The 16,586-nt window shown below is 34.1% G+C and overlaps 1 protein-coding gene across 1 annotated transcript; it reads right to left on the bottom strand.

Moving 5' to 3' along the window:
* Positions 1-9,985: 9,985 nt before the first annotated feature.
* Positions 9,986-11,325, bottom strand: LOC137648098 (uncharacterized). The gene is made up of 2 exons (XM_068381033.1): positions 11,294-11,325; positions 9,986-10,316 (listed from the first exon to the last, which is right to left on the bottom strand). The coding sequence occupies exons 1-2, from the start codon at positions 11,323-11,325 to the stop codon at positions 9,986-9,988; spliced, it is 363 nt and encodes a 120-aa protein (XP_068237134.1).
* Positions 11,326-16,586: the final 5,261 nt, after the last annotated feature.

Genomic DNA, 16,586 nt, shown 5'->3' with positions numbered 1-16,586 from the left:
TGTAAGTATTTGGCTCACTAGGTGACAATACATAGATTATAAACACTTGCTTGGTTGATTGAAATACACACTCAGAATTTTGTTGGAATATCTAAATGCACAATTTAAATACATACTCCTAAATTTGTCAGAATATCTAAACATGCATTCACTTATTGAATAGGTTGTCTGAATATACAAATATCTAATTTACGCCAATACCAAATTTTGAAGAATCATGAGTTCACTATGAGACATAAACCCCAAATCATCTCATTTCATTACAATACCTAAACAAACTCACTTCTCCTTCCATAGAGTGAAGTCTCTTTTTTCCTTTTTGCGTTGACAAAAATGCTAATGCAATTATGGCAAAGAGAAAAGATACTTTGGATATTATCCTATAACACTCTCTCTCTCTCTCTCTCTCTCTCTCTCTCTCTCTCTCTCTCTCTCTCTCTCTCTCTCTCTCCCAAAAGCATTTACTATTCATGACTGGATTTTATTAATTAATTCCATAGCATAAAACCTATCCAGTTAGTTCATTCGAGCCAATGATCTTCCTAATCTGGTAGTTGAATCGGTAGAACTTCAAAAGTTCAAAGTTGGCGCAAATGTTTTTATGTTGACCAGGCTGACATGAGTCTTTTTATAGTTTATATATGACATATCTGTTTTTTGACGTTGTTAATAGTTTATATAGGACATGTCTGTTTTGACGTTGTTACTGTTTTAGAATGATTTATTGTTAACTTGTTCTCATCATTTATTTATTACCTTAATTACTTTCCTCACTGGGCTATTTTTCCCCATTGGAGCCCTTGGGCTTATAGCATCTTGCTTTTACAACTGGGGTTGTAGCTTAGCTAGTAATTATAATAATAATAATAATAATAATTAACAACAAAAATTTCATATATACAATAAAACCTCATAGAATTATCCCGCGCGTTTTATCTTTCGAATATATTTAGTCAGTTTGATAGAAGAGAATTGTATGTATTTGCGTTTTATAAAAATGTAGAGTTCTTTTACTTCTCTTTTCTTTGTTTACGAGCAATGCTAAAAATATCTAATCCGTAAGACAAGATTTTGGCGACACAGGGTATAATATATGTAAAAGCAGGGATCCCTCGGAGATGCTATTTCCTGATGTATTCAAGATTCTCTCTCTCTCTCTCTCTCTCTCTCTCTCTCTCTCTCTCTCTCTCTCTCTCTCTCTCTCTCTCTCTCTCTCTCTCTCTCAGTTAGGATACCATCTAAATCGGGTGATAAAAGACAATTAATCAAGGGGAAAAAATTTCATTATTTTCCTTTTTTAAAGATAGGTAAAGACATTCAACATAGATTTACATTCAAGATAAATCACAGGTACCGATAAATTAAAAAAAAATCAAATCAAAGTTAATTTAAGTTCTTCAACATTTACGCAATATGTGGAAAAGTTTACTTTATTGGACGCTATACAGAAAACAACATGAGAGTATGAAAAAATTATATAAAAAACGATTTGTATTTTTTATATATATGTATATACAGTATATATATATATATATATATATATATATATATATATATATATATATATATATATATATATATATATATATATATATATATATACTGTATATATAAATATGTATATATATATATATATATATATATATATATATATATATATATATATATATATATTTATATATATATATATATATATATATATATATATATATATATATATATGTATATATATATATATATATATATATATATATATATATATACTGTATATATAAATATGTATATATATATATATATATATATATATATATATATATATATATATATATATATATATATATATATATATATATTTATATATATATATATATATATATATATATATATATATATATATATATATATATATATATATATATGTATATATATATATATATATATATATATATATATAATATATATATATATATATATATATATATACATATATATATATATATATATATATATATATATATATATATATATATATATATATATATATAGGAAAGTGACAGGAAATGACAAAGAAGAAAAAGAGGAAAAGGTTTCAATATATTTTGTCAAAGCAAAACGACGAAGGGAAGTAATTGAAGTTGAAATGGTTACGAACAATTCCTAGAAATATTATTTCTTACGTTTTTCCTTGGTGGACTCTTATTCGACAAATTATATGAAATATGCAGTAGATAAATTTCTTTTAAATTCAAATTGCTCAAGCGTGAGATAGAAACGACCTAAATTTTGGGAACGGAAATGGCTGTTTTTTTCAGTATCTTTAGAGTATAAAACATATATTTTCTGGGGGATAAGCCCAATATTCTAGACTAAAATAAAAAATATTAACAAAATCGTCATTGTCAAAACACATAAAATTATGCAATCATATACATACTATTTACATCTACAAATCATTATGAAAATAAAAGCTTCCATAAATAAAACATATTCATAACCAAAAAACTAAAAAACTAATATAATAAAATAAAAAACAAGAACTGGAATCCTATACAATATACCACGGTTTACTAAAACTGCAAGCGTAACTGTGTATGTATTTTCATACGCAATATTCAAACGCAGCAGGGTTTAAGTTATTCTATAACTTATAATAATTTTAGATTTTACTTACCATTCTCTAGGAGAAGGGTCTTTGGCCAGATTCAATATAGAAAATTGGATTATGTAGTTGTACTTTTTATGAATTCATCATTCCACCTTGATGTCATCTCAATTGTTCGTTTTGAATATTCAGAGAGAAAGTGAATTATTTGATTGATTAGTTTTAGCTCATTTAAAATAGGTATAAAAGCTTATTTTATTGGTTGTTGAATAAATAATATTTCTGATGTTTATTTTTTATGATAAACGTATGTGGTTAGCAATATTCAAAATTATTATTTACGATAGCAAATAAATGTTTTTACTATTACTATTTCATACTAAATTCTTATAATTATAGTATATTCATATTGTCAAATAAAATCTTCGGTTATTTAATATAATTCGACACATGTACTCACGAAATGTAATTTATAATCTATCCTCGTGAAAGAAAATGTGATTTATTAATTTTTTCTTTTTCTGTTTTTGTTTATTGTTCCTTACATAACTGTACAACCAAATACATCTTTCTTATAAAAGGTAACATCCTGGTCTTCTCCTATCCAAGAAACATCAATATTTCATTTAATCCAATCTTTTATTTACTCTCGTACATTTAAATATATTAAAGGCCTGTTCGTCTATGATTATCTATGGAACCTCTCTTGGGCATAAAAACGAAAGTTCCTATAAATCTTCGAAATGGAAATAGTAATTGCAATGAGTTTCAGATATCTTTCATTAGATAAATCATAAAATTATTATAGATCTATAACGACACCTGCTACGTTTGCCGTTCTTTGAATATTAAACAATCCAAACGTTATTGTGTTTAAATCTAAAAAGTATTTATAATGTGAATCAGTTTTCTAAGATAAATTTCATTGTCATACTGTGTCTCCTTTGACAGTAATGAACCCATATCATACATAGCATCATTTCCTCGGCTTTTAATTAACTCTCTTTTCTTCTAGAATTTAATACTCCTCACTGGCTTCAGGTTATTACTCAAATACCTATTCACTTGATATTGAGATCAACTTTAAAAAGAAAGAAGTTAAGATGATTTGAGTAATAGAATTATTCGTATATTTTTCGAAAGCTTTAAGTTTCCGCGAGAAAGATGATTCGATATCCCAAGACATTCATAAAGAGAAAATTAGTTTACAGCCATTATAATACCAATTGCATTTAATCTAAAGGATAAAGGATATTCAGTTGCGAAATTGAATTTAAATTTTAAATAAGGAGAAATAATGACTTTTTATCTAATCACGACACAGTTATATGATGTCGTTTGATATCGTGAGTTTTGCATACCGCCAATTAGGTAGTAACTGAGAGAAAAGACGAATGTAACTAGCTTTTTATCAACAGACAGCAACCCTTTATAACAACAGTTTTAGTGAAAGAAGGTAAGAGACATTTACACGGATCAATTCTAGAATAGACAAACTTAAACCGATTCTGTTAACAGAGAGGTGTGAAACAAGATAAATAATAAAAAGAAAATACCATTGCAATGTATGAATTTTTGTGAAACACGTGTGGTTCATGGCTTCACCCTTAAAAATGGCCTACATGGGAAATATGGTGCATGCTCTTAAGAGACATACTGTATGTGAGTCATCTAGTAGGAGATATGCAGGTTTTAGGCGATGAATGGAGACCCAGTTTTCTTTACTATGCATCGTGATAAGGAACGCCTTTCTTGTTCAATGGATCAAGAGGAAGGGGCCTGTGTAAGGTGGTTGTTAGCATTGGCTTTCTGATGTCGTTGTGCAGAAAACGTGGAAGGCTTTGTGAAAATTTGTCGATATGTGTTGCTTTACTGGGGACTTAAAGTGTGGCAGCATGGAGTAAAGTTCCCATAACATGACGTAGGCGCTGGAGATTGTCGATGTAAGAAAATTAAGGAAGAATGACCAACAAGTCGACATACACAATTTCAGGAATGGTCCTTAGTCATCGGAGGACCCAGGAAAGCGGAGTAAACCCCTGGGAGTCCTGGCAAGGGGATATGAAAGCTATTTTGAGGATGTAGTGAAAACGTTCAACCATTTGGCTGGCAACTGGGTTGAATGCTGCTGTCTGATGTAGGGTGACTCCAAAGAGATTCATAGATGATATCCACCATTGAGAGATGAAATTGGTACCCCTGTCAGAAGTAATATGCTCAGGGATGCCAATTCTCGCTATCCATCCTGAGAGTAAGTCAGATTTACACGAGGTAGACGTTATACTTTCCATGAGAATGGCTTAAGGCCAACTGTATTTTCTCGCATCCTTATGACAGTAAATTGCTAATAAATATATATATATATATATATATATATATATATATATATATATATATATATATATATATATATATATATAAAAGTGGCATTTATTATATGTGGCATGATTGAAGATAACATTCACTTTTTAAATTTATCATAACTGATCCTTTTCAAAGGACTTACCGATACTTTTGACAAATCATCATTTCATGAAATAATATCTGATAATTATTCAATAGTATCATCAGAAGCTGAAAGTTTGAAATGAAATAAATATACTGTATGAAGTCGCTGTAATTGCAATGCAAGGCAGATATCAATCATTATATTATACCATTTCTTGTAGACCTTCGTTCCATAGAACACTTTTTAATAGCAATAGAAACTAATCCAAATCTATTCTAAATATGTCATACTATGATCAGGGCTACGCAATTTAGTACGCAATTGGGCATCCCCTACGGTACTTGCATTTAGAAAAAAAAAATATAGAAAATAAAAAGGTACGTATAACGTATTGATAACATTCACCAATATTGATAATATCCTTAAAATATAAACTTTCTTATAAAAAAATTAGCACTGAAAATTAATTAGTAATAAAACAGTAACAGATTAAAAGTAAAATCCATGAGGCTGTATTTTTCTTTAAATGAAAATGATGCAAACAATATTCGAAGATCTTGTAGAAACAATTAGGAAATATATACAAATATCACGGGCATTAAAAAGAAATGTCCGTAGGTATATGTAGACTATCTTCAAGTCTATACAAAACCATGGCACAGTCTCAACACAAGTAACTGATCGTCGTTTGTCTAAAAAAAGAAAAAAAAATCCTTTTTTCTCATGCCCCAATTATCCTATGCATCTCCACAATTTATCATTGTTTCAATATCTCTTCTTCCCTCTCGGTCTACACAAACAATCAAAGCTCATTAGTATGATCACTTTACTACGGCCTTTCAATAATTATATCTTTTACTTTTCTTACAAAACAGGAAGAACTGACTATTAGCCATTCCTATATATAACAAGTTTGTAAGATACAGTCACTTGAACTAAAAAATATTTGATTAAAAGAACCCCACTTTCGACTGTCAACCATTTTCCTTCGTCCTTCTTGCTCAGATCTCCCCCTCTAACTTCTCTCTCCATTTCTGCTCTCTCCTTTTTTTTTCTCTCCCTTCCCTCTCTTCTGGTACATACTACATACCTATTACAAAAGTGACTAACTAATGGTGTTTAGTTATTAGGTATTAAAAGAGAGGTGATGTGAATGTAAGTGACCTTATTCGACAAGATAACGAGGTCATAAACAAAAGGCTAGGAGCATGCAATGGAAAGTTTAAACATAATTTTCTATTAACAGTAAGGGAGAGAGAGTGAGCTAGAAAAAGCAATAGCATTGCAGTGTATGAGTCTGTATGAAACACTAGCAGTACTCGTCTCCCCCCTCCCCTAATAAAGACATACATTGAAATAGGGCATCCTACCCTATAGAGGTGAACTCTAGGTTGGTCATCTTACAGTCTTGCAGGAGATACGCAGGTTTTAGGCATTCGATGAAGTCTTTTCTTTTTTTTTTTTTTTTTTTTTTTTTGGCCATGAATGTTAATTAAAAAATCCTTCGGTTTTCGATGGACAAAGAGCAAAGGCCCCATGCAAGATGGCGTTAGAGGTGGCTTACCAGCATCTGTGCGTTCAAAGACTTGTAAGCCTGGTGTCAATGAGTAAGTTTTCCTACAACGTGACGTAGGCGATGGATATTATGAAATAAGGTTGCAGATAGAAAAAAAACTGAACAAGATGACCAATGGGTTGCCATACACCATTTCAGCTGATGAATCATACAGGTCACCATTAGGAGCGGTCCTCAATCCCAGGAGGATCCAGGTAAGCTGAGTAAACCAGTTGGAGCCATTATAGTGGAATATCTGAGCTCCTCTGAAGATGCAGTGAAAATATCTAACCATTCCATTTGCTGCAGGGTTGTAGGACATTGTCTGCTGTAGGGTGATGTCCAGTAGATTCGCTAATAATGTCCACAATTGATAGGTGAAAGTGGTACCCCTGTCAGGAGTAACATGATCAGGGATACCAAATCTCACTATCCACTCTAAGAGTTAAGCCGATGTATATGAGGTGAAGTTGCAGTTTGTATAGGGATGGCTTCAGGCCGATGAGTTGAGTGGTCAATGACTGTAAACAGGTAACGGTCTTCTTGTGGTGTTTGTTAGGGACCTACTACGTCAACGTGAATGTGGGAAAAACGAGGTTGAGGTCAAGGAAAGGTGCGCTCATAAATCCATGTGTCAATGAAATTTGGTTAGAAGTACAGTCGTTAACCAAATTTTCAGCATTCATAGTAATGTCACGCTAGATGAACTTTGTCTTCATTAGGGGTTTAAAATATTTAAAGATCAGAGAGGCAAGGAACTGTGACATTGCCCTATTGAGCAGGACAATGACAATGGTTACTGATGACTCAGCAGATTGACCTATAGGCTCCCTCAAACCCCACATCTTTAGCTCACAAGAATGATGAGGTTGCATCGAGCAAAGAAACTAACGAGTTTGAGTGGGACTCGAACCCCGGTCTGGCATTCACTGGTCAGGGACAATACCACATTGGCCACCACAACCCACACCACAACCAGTATAGCAGAATGGGGCAAGCCATGTGAAAGGCAATGAATGAAATCAAACACCTGACAGCACATTGGGCAGGTAAACACGGTTATGGCCTACCAGTACTGACGTCACAGAGGAATGGGTTATTGGAGTCTTCGAGGGTGATGTCTTCACAATGGAGGGATGTGTAGGATATTTTGCATGCATATTACGCTGGATTCTTTTATTCTTTTCTGGCAAACACCAGGTGCCACGTCATTTTAAAATGATGATAAAATACCGTCCTTGGTAGGAACCGTGAGTGTGTTGCAAAGTTCTGGATGGAAGACTTCCGGGTAAACATGAGGATGTAGGAGTAGTCCTCGGTTGGTTTGCTGATGTGAAATGCAAGGTCAGAAGAGGCGTGTTAAAGAGGTGTTGACCAGTATGTGTCTGCATTGACTGTACGTCAATATGCCATACCAACCATGAAGTGGAAATGGGAGGGGAAATCCACACCGAGTAGTGGACATGTTACGTCGGCAACAAGGAATTTCTAATGATATTAGGAGGGTCTCATACTCATGGATGTAAATATTATATTCAATGAAATTACCAGTTGGATGTCAGCAGACTTAGAATAATTATGTTTTGTCCTGGGAAGTGACATGGTTGAAGGGATCGTCAAGCAGTGATGTCTACCAAAAACCACACATCCGTACCATCTTCATATAAAATGACAATATCAATGACAGTAAAACCCACCTCCACAGATGATGGCCTACATGCAGGTTTTTGGTCACAGACAACCATCCCTACATTTCTTTGCACCAGCTCTAATCTGGATTAGAAGTAGCAGAAATTTTGGTGATGGGCATCAGTAAGTGGCTGTAGAGCATGTTGGTTTGGGCGTGAGTTAGGGGTGGCATATATCAGTAGTGAGCAGATTTGTTGCTGTTCCGTCATGTCACGGGGTGGGTGTCTGTTTCTTACCACATTCACGTCAGCTTAGGTCAGTGTTAAATAGATGTCCACTTTGTCAGGAGTGAGGACGTTGTTAGAGATCTTGATGTTGGGGAACTGAATCTCCATAAGGATGTTAACTTCAGTTATAAGGTCTTTCACGGGCAAGGTATCAAAATTGATATCGGGGATGGCAGTACTTAAAGGTTCAGGCAGGTTACGTACCCAAAGGACAAAAAGTAGGTTCACTTCTTAAGGAAAGCCATCTGTGTTACGTTACAGGAGAGTGACACTATCTGTTACAACTCAAGAACAGTAATTGGCTGGTGTGAAAATAAGATAAGAAAATTCTTCTTAATTTCGCTATTTTGGTATAGCCTTCATTGAAACTTATATGTATAAATCACAAAATGCAGCATATATATACTGCTCAAATACGCTCTATTGAACAAAATATCTTAAATACCATTATCGCTCAGAGTAATGATAATAGCCCCCTCACACTTCTGATCCTTCATTCTTAAAATAGAAGAGAGAAATTCCTTTATAACATGTGAGCTAGAAGCACCATTGGTTGTGCTTTGCCCCCAAAACAAAGGTTTAGATGTCGCCTCAGCTTGTTTCCAAGGACTCCACAAAAGCAAACATTCTATGACATTAACTATGTATCGATAAATAGTATGGCAATATCTGTTATGAGGGGATTAATGTGTAAATTAAAAATTGAAATAAAGAAATTGATGGTAGCTAGTAACATCAGAACAATCACGTAAGATTTTTATTTTCATTATTTTCAGTAAATTACACAGTTAAATTCCTTTAACATGAAATAAACTACGGAAAATCAGACTGTATAAACAGTAATAAAACTGAAACAAAACAAATGAAATGGTAATGATGATATAAAACAATACTTATACATCACTATGATACCGGGCTGAAATATATAAATATATACGCATATATATTGATTTGTGATACAGGCTCCCCTTTAAATATAAATTTTCTGATTTTTACTCCTAACATTACAATTCAATTTATTAATCTTTAGTTACCATTTTATCTGTATATACATCTCGTCAAAAAGTCAACCTGGTATTGCAACAATTGTCCCACTACTCTACATAAAAAATCAGCTCCAACATTTGAACTAGCCTTTATTGCTTCTACTCTAAATCGATCATTTTTTTTCTAGAACATTGCACAACTCATTATTCTGTCATTTATAAACTTCAAACTGTTTAAAAATGTCAAAGGTTGATGATCAATTTGTAATGTGAAGTCATCACCATACAAATGCATTTTGAATTTCTGTAGGGCCCACACAGCAGGCAAAGCCTTTTTCCATAGTATTGTATCTTTGCTTTCTGTCCAACAGTTTACAGCTTTCGAAACACACAGGGAAGAAGCTATCTTCATATTACTGAAGTAACACTGCCCATAGTCCTACGTCTGAAGCATCTGTCCTCAAGATGAATCTTCTGTTAAGGTCTGGAAGGCGCAAAAACAGGATTATTAACCAGTATAGACTTAAGACTGTTATATGCTTTCTCTTGAGGCTCCTGCCACTGCACGACATTGCTTTTCCTCTTCTTTGTCAGGTCAGATACCGAAGCAGCAATGGTTGCATAGTTTGGGACATAAGCCGTATAAAATCCAGTAAGTCCTAAAAACGATCTTACCTCCTTCTTAGTCTTTGGGTGTGGGGCTGATTGAATTTTACTAGAGCTAGTTTCCCGAAGACTCAAAGGGCCTCCATGGATATCATGCCCCAAGAATTCCACCGTTTCTGAAGCCAAAGTACACTTGCTTGATCTAATTGTGAGATTCGCATTTTGAATACGCTGAAATAGCTCTGGCAAGGTTTCTAAATGTTCAGTCTATGACTTTGTGTGTACCAGTAAGTCATCTATATAGCTTTCCACATGATCAAGACCTTTAAGAAGTGTCTGCATACATATTACATATGTGGCTCCTGCATTAACCATCCCAAAAAGCATCTTAAGAAATTCCTATTGGCCATTGGGAGTAACAAAAGCTGTCTAAGGGACATCTGACTAAACCTTGATTTGACAGTAGCCCTTGGTGAAATCAATCTTTGTAAAGAACTTGCTTTCTGATAACCTGGCCAAAAACATCTGCACTAACCATTGGTTCTGGATCGAATATGGTACTAAGTTTTTTAAAGTCTCTGCATAGTCTATTTGACCCATTAGATTTCTTTACCATCACCACTGGCGAGGCATCAGTTCATGCTGACTCCTGGATGATCCCCATGTCTAGAACTCCTTTTATTTCGTTCCAAAGGAACTCTAACACCATATGGTACCAGATATGGCTTACTCCTCACTGGTTCATGCAATGTAAGTTTTATTTTATGCTCACCTTAGTTTAATGTACCAGGGATGTCTGTAAAGATATCTTCATATTCCTGCACAATTTCTTTGATATGACGTTCATGATGCTGGTCAAAGTTTGAGAAAAAGAATAATGGCCTTTATTGATTCTAATCCAGAGGTTGGTACTATTTCCAGTAACTCTTCATCTTCATGGATGTCTATACTTGAATTGCTGACATTTTCAACAACAGCACAAGCTGTATCTAAGATCGCATCTTTCTCTCTTTGAAGATACTTCTTCAGCATGTTGATATGAAAAGTTTCAACTTTTCCATGAATGTTTGTACCATAATCATTCTTGCTTACAACATTCTCCACATTAAATGAACCCTTCCACTGCATGAGTACCTTATTGCTGTCCGTAGGGAGTAGAACCAGTACTTAGTCACCTACCTGACAGTGTCGAAGCCTGATTCTCCTACCATGGCAATGTTTGTATCGCCCTTGTACCAAGTTCAGTGCTTCATTTGTTAGTTCCATGACCTCTTCCATTTTTTCTCTGAGCTCTAAGGCATATTGATAGCTACTCTTGACTTAAGGATCTTCAATTTCTGTAATCCATAGTTCCCTCAAAATCTGCTTTGGCCCTCTTACAGACGTTCCATAGAGTATCTCAAAGGGGAAAACCCTGTCGATTCCCGAGGTACTTCTCTGTAAGCAAACAACACAGCATCTCTCGACATAACTTTTTCAGCAATAACTTTAGAGTTCCAGAGAACTTTTCCACCAATCCTATAAACATTGGATATTATCTAGTTGTTGTAAGTTGTCACATGCAGAGAAGTCTAGCTACTTCCTTCATACAGTCAGAGGTAAACTGCGTTCCAAGATCACCTAATATTTTTTCAGGCTGAATATATCTACCAAGGCTTAAGCAACTGACTTAGAGACAATGTTCTTTAAAAACACTGCATCAGGGTACCTACTGGCATGGTCCATCACAGTAAGGATGAACTGGTGTCCTTTCTCAGATGGTGGATGTATCTTGCCAATTATATCCACAGACACCCTCTTGAATGGAATATTAACGATTGGCAGTTTCTCAACAGGTACTTTTGTCACTACCTTTACTGATGGTCTTCTGGCAGATGTCACAAGATCTGCAGAACCTTGTTATATAGCCACCCATTCTAGACCAATAGAACTCTGATGATCTTCTCCTTTGTCTTTTTAGCACACAGGTGGCCCCTTAAGGTATATTCATGTGAAAATGTCATGACTTGTGTTCTCAGTGGTTTAAGAACCACAAATTGGGAGATTGGATTTCCATGATTGATGTCTGGATGAACAAAGGTCAGGTACAATAACTGTTTCTTGGTTTCAAACCGGATTACTTGCCTTCCTTTTCTCTCTTCTTTGGAGGTCCAAAACTTCTTCAGAATGTCATCTTTCTTCTGTACTCGACAAACTTCCTCCCTATCGACTTCTTTGTACAGGTTACTACCTGCCACTACCAGTAGAGAAAGTTTCTTGCCCTCTCGCATTGCAGAAGCCCTTGTTATCACTGCACAGGTTTCCTGGTCACAGGTTCCCTTCCACGATGGGTTAGGGTCTTCAGCTGGTCTAGCACATGGGACATTTCCAATTAGCAGGTCACAGGGGGGCATCGGGAAGAAAAACTGCATCCACTTTACCAGTCAGGTAGGTGGTGTGGATGTGGATTTTAGTCATTGGAGCTCTCCGGTAGGAATTGTCAGCAAGCCTGATCAGCACTAAGGTTCCAGTGTAATGATCAGAATCAACAAACTTTTGTTTGATTACCACACTACTACATCCAGAGTCACGCAACACCTGAATAATGTGGGATCCTACTCGACTCTTCGTCACTGATATGAAGTCTCTATTGCTTGGAGCACAAGCGTACATAAAACAGACTGCCTATCAATTCTCAATGAAAAGCTTCCCTTCCTTGATGCAAGATTCTATCTTGGCTACATCCATTTCTGGAGGAGGGACACTGATTGAACAAAAGGATGGGAATGGTGCCTCTAGTGTCTGTGCCTCTTCAGCACTCTTTTTAACTTCCAAATAAGTGGTTTTGATGATTTCTAATTTCCTGCATTCTGGGAGATCATGACAAAATTCATTACAGAACATACACTTCTTGTGTTTTCTGGTCTTATTGATAATGATAATAAAAACATTAATAATAATAATACTAATCTTCATTATATAAAAAGTTATATATATATATATATATATATATATATATATATATATATATATAAATATAAATATAAATATATATATATATATATATATATATATATATATATATATATATATATATATATATATATATATATATATATATACATATTTATATATATACATATATATATATATATATATATATATATATATATATATATATATATATATATATATATATACTGTATATATATACATATATATCCGGTCCTGTCTAATGACATTCACAAACAAAAAAACTTGGTCTCTCAGTTCCTCGGAAAGGGGGGAGGACTGGTTATAACCTGGCGAGAGGGGGTTATCCTAAGAGGTACACCCGCAAACCAGAATCTCCCATAAATTACCAAACTGCTGTGTTGTAGTTGGGATAGGGGTGGGAAGGATTGAATCTGTGTGTGCTTTTGTGTACCTATCTTCTGTAAATATTTAGCGGTTGTATTTGATGGGTCACGTTCACTAGACACAGTAATAATAATAATAATAGTTTTAATGATTATCATGAAGATGAAAAAAGTAATAATGATGATAAAGACTACTAATTTCTTAGACAAGAGTTCATGAATTATCTTATCTTATGGAAAAAAGTTTTTTATTTATTATCAAATTACCTTTTACCTCAACCTTTATCAAATAATCAAAATATCGTATTCAGATATAACATAATTTAGTTACAATAATTTCAAATGAATATAAAACAACAACATGAACGACAAGCTTCATTCAACCTAGTGAGTAATAGGAATATTAGTATATTAGAAACAAGGGCTCGGATGAGGCACACAGTTACCTATATACAGACAGTTACAGTCTCCAAGAGTCACGGGTGTCTCTGTAGTTACAGAGTCCCTCAACAGATGGCGACGTCTACACCTTCAGACCAAGCGTCTTTAAAGACGTGCAGCCTTCTCCAGTATCTTTTGTATTTTGTTCTTTGTCTAATTTCACAATCTAGGCTTTTCCTTAACCAGGGTTATCCAGCACATTTAGTATTTAGTAATAATGTAGCTAAAATTAGGTAGAAATAAGGTAATATATAAAGAAAATATTTTTTTTTTCAATTCATAAAGTGTGTTACAAATATTTCGATGCTAAGGTTCTCGCAGAATTAGACAGTATAGCTGTACGTCAGACAATTACATAATTAAGTTGGCCCATTATCCTGCTGATGATTGCTGTAGGTACTAATAACGCTCTCTCTCTCTCTCTCTCTCTCTCTCTCTCTCTCTCTCTCTCTCTTACAGATATATGTATATATATATATATATATATATATATATATATATATATATATATATATATATATATATATATATATATTATTATTATTATTATTATTATTATTATTATTATTACTAGCCAAGCTACAACTCTAGTTGGAAAAGCAAGATGCTATAAGCCCAAGGGCTTCAATAGGGAAAATAGCTTAGTGAAGAAAGTAAATAAGGAAATGAATAAATGAGGAGAATAAATTAACAATAAATTATTCTAAAAACAGTAACAACGTCAAAACAGATATGTCCTATATAAACTATTAACAACGTCAAAAACAGATATGTCATATATAAACTATAAAAAGACTCATGTCAGCCTGGTCAACATAAAAACATTTGCTCCAACTTTGAACTTTTGAAGTTCTGCTGATTCAACTACCCGATTAGGAAGATCATTCCACAACTTGGTAACAGCTGGAATAAAACTTCTAGAATACTGTGTAGTATTGAGTCTCATGATGGAGAAGGCCTGGCTTTTAGAATTAACTGCCTGCCTAGTATTGCAAACAGGATAGAATTGTCCTGGAAGATCTGAATGTAAAGGATGGTCAGAGTTATGAAAAATCTTATGCACCATGCATAATGAACTAATTGAACGACGGTGCCAGAGATTAATATCTAGATCAGGAATAAGAAATTTAATAAAACGTAAGTTTCTGTCCAACAAATTAAGATGAGAATCAGCAGCTGAACACCAGACAGAAGAACAATACTCAAAACAAGGTAGAATTAAAGACTTGAAACACTTCTTCCGATTTGATTGATCACAGAAAATCTTGTAAGACTTTCTCAGTAAGTCAATTTTTTGTGCAATTGAAGAAGATACAGAACTAATGTGTTTCTAAAAAGTATATTTACTGTCGAGAATCACACCTAAAATCTTTAAAGAGTCATACAAATTTAAAGAAAAATTATCAATACTGAGATCCGGATGTTGAGGAGCCATTGTCCTCGACCTACTTAGGATCATACAATGAGTTTTGTTTGGATTCAACTTCATACCCCATAATTTGCACCATGCACTAATTTTAGCTAGATATCTATTAAAGGATTTACCAACCCCTGAACTACATTCAGGGGATGGAATTGATGCAAAGAGAGTAACATCATATGCATATGCAACAAGCTTGTTTTCTAGGCTAAACCACATGTCATGTGTATATAGTATGCAAAGTAATTGGCCAAGAACACTACCCTGTGAAACACCGAATATCACATTCCTATACTCACTATAGTGCCCATCAACAACAACTCTTTGAGATCTATTACTTAAAAAAATCAATAATAATGCTAAGAAATGACCCACCCACTCCCAACTGTTTGAGTTTGAAAACAAGGGCAGCACTAAAATCAAGGCCAATCATACGAGCTTCCTGACCATAATCAAGGGATTTCTGTATAGCATTGGAGATTGCAAGAAGGGCATCACATGCTCCAAGGCCTTTACGAAAACAAAATTGCAAACTAGGGAATAGATGATTACCTTCGACACACCTATCAAGACATTTTGTCAGAAGACGTTCAAATACTTTAGATAATATGGGAGCTATGGAAATTGGGCGGTAATCAATGGGATTTGAGCTACCACAAACACATTTACATAGAGGAGTAACATTACCATTTCTCCAACTAGTGCTAAAAACTCCTCTTCTTGCTAAATTGCGCAAAATAACAGATAACTTTGGAGCTAAGAAATCTGCTGTCTTTATAAAAAACTAAGGAAAAGTACCATTTGGGTCTACACCTCCATAAGCATCAAGGTCCATCAACAGAGCTTTAATCTCACGAGATCGGAAAGCTAAACTAGTTAGTTTAGCCTCAGGAAAACAGAAATAAGGAAATTCAAGTTTTTCATTACTCTGTTTACTGTCAAAAACATCAGCCAAAAGGGTTGCCTTTTCCTATGGACAGTGCGTGACTGAGCCATCTGGTTTAAGTAAAGGAGTAACTGGTGCATCTACACTAAAGAGTGCAGATATAAGGGTAGACCACCATTTATGTTCCTGAGTTGTACCAGAAAGAGTTTCTTTTTATGGTTAAATTTATACTCCTTTTAAGTTGAGGCATAAACTCTCTAATCAAAAGCTCGAAGCTGAGTATAAATATTTCAGGTCAAATCTGATCTGTTACCCTTCCAAAGATGATAGGGCCTCCTGCTTCTCCAAATAAGCACGTCAGAAATCATCATTGAACCACGGTTTATC

Source organism: Palaemon carinicauda, chromosome 10, assembly GCF_036898095.1.
Source record: "Palaemon carinicauda isolate YSFRI2023 chromosome 10, ASM3689809v2, whole genome shotgun sequence".
In the NCBI taxonomy this organism is placed as follows: Eukaryota; Metazoa; Arthropoda; class Malacostraca; order Decapoda; family Palaemonidae; genus Palaemon; species Palaemon carinicauda.
This window is presented reverse-complemented; position numbering and strand designations above follow the sequence as displayed.